Source organism: Lycium barbarum, chromosome 3 (assembly GCF_019175385.1).
Source record: "Lycium barbarum isolate Lr01 chromosome 3, ASM1917538v2, whole genome shotgun sequence".
In the NCBI taxonomy this organism is placed as follows: Eukaryota; Viridiplantae; Streptophyta; class Magnoliopsida; order Solanales; family Solanaceae; genus Lycium; species Lycium barbarum.
Genome location: NC_083339.1, coordinates 129366931 through 129373008, shown reverse-complemented (window position 1 = coordinate 129373008; position 6078 = coordinate 129366931). Strand labels below are relative to the sequence as shown.

At 34.4% G+C, this 6078-nt stretch overlaps 1 protein-coding gene across 1 annotated transcript; it reads right to left on the bottom strand.

Moving 5' to 3' along the window:
• Positions 1-2671: 2671 nt before the first annotated feature.
• Positions 2672-5571, bottom strand: LOC132632464 (thylakoid lumenal 17.9 kDa protein, chloroplastic). The gene is made up of 4 exons (XM_060348405.1): positions 5227-5571; positions 3467-3581; positions 3298-3367; positions 2672-3097 (listed from the first exon to the last, which is right to left on the bottom strand). Exons 1-4 carry the CDS (start codon positions 5514-5516, stop codon positions 2877-2879), a joined length of 696 nt encoding a protein of 231 aa, XP_060204388.1. The 5' UTR covers positions 5517-5571; the 3' UTR covers positions 2672-2876.
• Between the last annotated feature and the right edge of the window lie 507 nt (positions 5572-6078).

Genomic DNA, 6078 nt, shown 5'->3' with positions numbered 1-6078 from the left:
ATGAACCCTGGTTTCATCATATCTTCCCCATATAATTGGATATTAAAGAGTATTCTAATTTAGGTGTGTTCCTATAAATATTCCTAATTTGACGTCCCAAGCTAAGAAAGGAGAGACAATTGGTTAATATTGTCAAATCAAGAAAAATTCGGTAATTCATGGAATTTGGCTTTTCCAAAGATTTTTGGCTGAGAAAGGGAATAAACTTTTCTTCTTAAACATTTTTAATTTGATTAATTGATGGCGTCATTTTATATTTACGAAAGTGATGGAATTAAATATATTTCGGTTATATTTTAATTAATTGAAGCTTTGAATCCTCCTCTTTTAAAAAAAAAAAAAAAAAAATTATTGTCATGACTCAAGTCCTATTCTAAAATTTAAGTTTACAAGCATAACGTGGAACCATGTAGCTTTCACAATAAAATATCACAGTTTCTTGAAAAGAAAATGGAATCTGATTTGGTATCTACAAACTCATTGGATTATACCTGCGCCCTTCTTTACTGCTGTTTCACCCCTCTTTTAGAGGTTCAAATGCTTGCATAATGCTGCTAATGGGTCCCAAAAGATAGGTTTCAAAAGAATAGAAGTGTATCATCTAATTACGTTTTGTGATTGTTCCGTCTGGAAGATTAATGAGAAAATGAGTGGCAAAAGGACAAGAGAGAAAAGTCATATCCGAACCATGTATCAGGCTGCAAATATACTTTCTATTCACACATTACTGTACCCTATTGTGAAATTGTGAAAAGTAAAATACCCAAATAGAATAAGACCTTTTAAGAGATTATCGGCTGGCTGGCCTGCTAAAGCTAGAGAGACTTTTGGAGTAAACATATTTACATCCGATATTTTAATCAAATTATACTAGTTTAACATATTTAGTGGTAAAATTGACGTGAATATGTATAATTAATAGCTAGATAATAACCAATTTATGTATAAACACATGTCACATGTTTATTTACTTGATGCAAACACTAGTACTATGATTATCTTATTTTTAACTATTTGATATTACTATCTTGAGTGACTTTTGATACAAACTAAAGATAAATGACTTTGGTAAATAATTTGTTATATTTGGATGACCATATAAGCTATAATTTCCGATAAATTTGTAGAACTAACTTGACAGAGTTAAATTTTACTCTAATTTTTTAAAAAAGAAAATCTTTCACATTCCTTTCTCCACGTAGCTCGAACCCACTCAGAAAAGGAGGACGAGATCTTAACATAAATAGCCGGCTTGATTTATAGTTTGCTTTTCGGTATGCATAAATTATATACAAATTATACACGTTTATGCACATATTATACATAAATTATGTATATATTATAGATTCACCTGCTATTTTAGTTTACGCAGTGGGGGGAGTTGGCTATTTAGGTTAATCTTCCTATTTCTCTCCATGTCTCCTCATACTTCCTCTCCCACCTTGCATTTCCAACCTATAAATTCATGATAAGTCAGTTCCATGATTACTTCAGGAATGTTTGCATTTCATTAAAATTGCAACCACCGCCAGAAACTTCGCTTTCTGCAAACAAAAATATGAAAGTGTAAATTGCTGGACCACTTCAAAGCCATACGGGAAACTTCTGATCTTTGTTATTCCTTTTGTTTCAATTTGTTTTAATCTATTTCTTTTTTAGTCCGTGTCAAAATGAATGACCTCTTTAGTAATTTGAAAATAAATTTACTTTACGAATGATTGATAGCCACACAAATTTTCAAGGCTTATTTTGAACCACAAGTTTTAAAAATCTTCCCTCTTTCTTAAATGTTGTGCCCAGTCAAATGGATTTATATAAATTGAAACGAAGGAAGTATTTTCTTTTATGGGGCAAAACATTTGTTTGTATCATCGGCTTCCTATTAGGTTGCTACTGGGCCACAGTGGAAAAAGTAGTACTGTCATACTGTGGGCGCTCTTGACTTTCTCAAGCTCTCAAGAAAAGAGAATCTAACTGTTGAAACATACAAAGCTTTCACCACATCCACAAATGACAAAACACAACAATTATTATGTCTTGGTTCTAAATAAGTTGGAGTCAAATGTATGTATCCTCGGTCCAAAGCAAGTTAGAGTCAGATCCTAAGCAAGTTCGAGTCAGATGTATGAATCTCAGTCCAAAGCAAACTGGAGTCAGTCCTAAATAAGTTGGAGTCGGCCGTATAAATCCTCACTTATCATGTTTCTCCATTTAAATTCAATTTAGGCTTTCACCGCAAACTGCCACAAAATATTTTTGTCAGCAAAATGAAGCAAAAAAATCTAGTTAGCACCATAACCCCCTACTGATGTAATATCATGAAACACTCTTTTGCTATAACTGTGTAACTGTTTTCCTATAGATGCTTGTTTTTTGGGAGAGAAGAGACGTGAAATGATCAGAAAAGGAATTTGAGTTCCAAACCAGTAGTATCCAATTTATTAGGGTAGAAAAGAAGCTATTCAATCAGAAGTCTGCAAGCAGATTGATTTTAGGTCGGAGATAATCCTTTGTTCCAGAGTCCTGGGGCTATTTACAACTAGCCAATTAAGAAGTCTCAGATGTACCAGCAGTCTGGCACCGCATCTTTGATGCAGTCATCGATTCTCCCAAGAAGTCATTTGCCGCGAGCAATCAGTGGCACAGAGTAAAAAAGACTAACAACTATTAATGAACCAAATCCATAGATTCATTTCAAGAAACCAGATAGATTATATTTCCACGATTAAGAAGGGGATTGCTAAGCAGGAAAAGTGGCAGAAACTTTTTAAGAATGATCAGGTCTAAAAGACAAATATTTTACCAAAAAGGCTTACCACATGCACGAATTGCTATACAAAATTTGATGCATGTAGATTTTTATATACATCAAAGTTCTAATCCATTGAGTCAAGACTTGGTGCATACCATCCTAACTCTTCTGTGATCATTTTCACTCTTTCTTCTTGTCCTTTTGAATCTCCAAATGCAGTCGTAAATGGGTATATATAGGTCACTTTTGTGGCCATTGCTCTGTAGGCAACCGAATCTCCTTTCACCAAAAATTCTAGAACATCTCTGCCGAATCCTCCATCAACCTCAGCCTGCAAATATTTTCCTGCAGTTGTTTCCATCATCAGCAAACGGTCCCATGATGCACCAGAAACTTTTCCTATTCAGTCCTAATTAATCAATATCTAGATTTCAAACACTTTGTTATCTTTATGCAGTTACATCTGTATCTCTCTAGTATTTCAGGCCTCTACGCATCTGAAGTAAAGTGCACTGTTTGATGCATTTTGATTCAATATGATTTACCATCAGGGATATCTTCAATAACTTGAATCTTTGCATTCTTCTGTGTCTTCAAAATGGCATCCTGCAATTGCTGCCACAGATATGAAGAATTTAACAGCAGGCAATTGCTTGGTTTCTGAACAAAATTAAAACAACAGTTGGAAGTTTAGAAAGTCCACATCTTCTTTACCATGATAGCATTGCCAGAAGCATTTTGAGAAATTATCAAGGGGAAGGCAGAAGAAGAAGACTGGGGATTTGTCGATACACACCCTGGATTAACTGAGGGGCAAGGTCTGATTTTTCTGCAATATTAAGCCAACGCAGAAGTAATCATTAGATGTTCTAGCACCCTGTCTTTAAATAATTGCCTTGCTACAAAATCAAGCAAGGAGCAAGAGAACATAATGATTAGCTTTCGTAAGTTTAACTACCAAAATTAAGTCACCAAGTGGAGAGGGAATCATTGCATTTATTAGATACGGGTGAATTAACACAATGGTCCCTAATACAATACCAGAAACAATAAAAGCGAGTTAAAAATAACATTTGGAATTCCAAAACAACACCGTAGACAGGGACTGGGTGAAATCTGTAAAAAACTGTATTATTCAAGTGGCTTTGTGGCAGTAGGATATTAAAGGACGACTACATGCAATAACTGCTATAAACTGGTACCTATACTTGGAAAATATTCTTAACTGAGAAGGCTAGCAATTACACAATCCTCCTTCAATCGTCATCAGCTTATATGGAATCCACTCCTTCAATGTAAGGGAGTAACGAATGATGCATGCATTAAGTTGGTGACAACGACAAAATTGTACCTCTCGTTGTTGACAAAATTAACTTAGTCATGCCTGCTTCTTCGATTGTGGACGACCTCAACTTAAACTATTAGAGAGTAGACAAATTTGCTCATTTATTTAATTTAGACAGTGGTGGAAGCAGGAATTCATCTAAATGCTCCCTTGTATCTAAAGGATATTACAACTTTTATATATACACATAAAGAAATTCAGCTCTTACGGCAAACGGAAGTGGTTCTGCCACAGAATTTAGGTGTGTAACATGCACATCAAGCAAATGGAAATTATTTTTGACTATGGGCGGAGGGAGACTTGAATATAAGATCTTTGTCTTCTCTGCGACCATATTGATCTGTATGACCACCTTATTTAGAAGCTTAAATTGTTTGAGAATGACACATATATTTTGTTTACCTTAGTCTCCAACACATCCCCTCATGTGCGAGGCAAACACGTGGAATTTATTTTGATAATCGACAGAGGTATGACTTGAACGCTAGCTGGACCTTAATCTACTCTGTATCATGTTGAATCTAAACGACTTAAGCTTCTTGATGAGGTGGATCATACAATTCAACATGATATTACAACCAATATTTTGTAAGCACATTCTCACACACATAACTTGATATTAAAATTCACGTTGAACATCGGAATCCAATTACATGTGCAAGAGAGTGTTAAGTTACTAATTGTCTACACATGGTTACGTAAGGGTTTCATAGTAGGTTTATAAAGGTCTTGGATGGCTACATGTTTGCATTGACGTTTTGGATTGGACGCTTAGATTGTTTGTTTCACACTACATTCCAAGACCCCATATAAATTAAGCATGTTTGATCACCAATTCCCTTAACGGTGCAACAGCACTGACGGTTCAGCCCATTTTACAATCCCATTTCTTTGACATTTTAACCAATTAAAGAAACAAAGCATGCATATCACAATAATGAAGGAAACAATTGGACTAGCAGCTTAATTTCCATGAGTTATACAAACTCCTCCGACTCTACAATGAGAGACATTTATGTCCCCGTTTCAATATCCTCAAAGTGCGACAGATATGAGACAACAATATCATAAACTTGACTAAGATAGGTAAAATAGTTAAAAGGCAGAGAAATGGAAGGCAGAAAATTACCCATTTTCAAGTCCAGTGGCCAAGTTCTTGGATTGTGAAAATGGGGTTGTCGGAACAACTGGAGAAGTTTTGGAGGAATTGAGAGAGGGTATTGCCGAAGAAGACAGTGGAGCAACCAGCGACACAGCAACTGCCACAGGAAGTACCTTTGACCAAAAACAGGGTATTTTTTCTACAGATTGTCGTTGTTCAACGTTAGGGGTAGAAGAATACTTGTTGGTGGGAGATTTGTGTTTGGCAGCTACTTGAGGAAGCAGTGGAAGAAGATGACCGCTCATTCTAAATGCCATGTTTGTATTTTTTCTCTAGTTGCTGCCATATCCTGTCTATACAGGCAGTTGTGATTTTGTAACATCCTATTTATGGTCCACGCTCTGCCACGATGGACAAATAGGTAGTAGTACTACTTTGGATGATTTCATAGGTATCTTAGGTTTGCTCCATAGACAACAAAAAAAAAAAAAAAAAAAATAAGGGACAACTATATATATATATATATATATATATATATATATATATATATATATATATATATATATATATATATATATATATACATTTTAAAGAGAAATATTTACTAAATATGATGATGGTTTTATATTTATAAATATAACATTACAAAATATAATTTTTAAAATATTTTTAAAAAAATATATATTTTTTCGCTCAAAAATTTATGTATGAAATGTGTATATCTCGCTCAAGGCTTAAAAAGTTCGCTCAAAATTTAGTGTATGAAATGTGTATATCTCGTTCAAGGCTTAAAAAATCCGCTCAAAATTATGTGTGTGAAATTTGTATCTCGCTCAAATCTTAAAATTTTGCTCATATTTTCGTATATAAAGTTCATGT

Coding starts and splice junctions, on each gene's coding strand:
- LOC132632464 (XM_060348405.1), bottom strand. CDS start 5,516: ATGGCATTTAGAATGAGCGGTCATCTTCTTCCACTGCTTCCTCAAGTA. Junction 3,582..5,226: donor GCCACTGGACTTGAAAATGG/GTAATTTTCTGC, acceptor TTAATATTGCAG/AAAAATCAGACCTTGCCCCT. Junction 3,098..3,297: donor TATTGAAGATATCCCTGATG/GTAAATCATATT, acceptor AAACAACTGCAG/GAAAATATTTGCAGGCTGAG.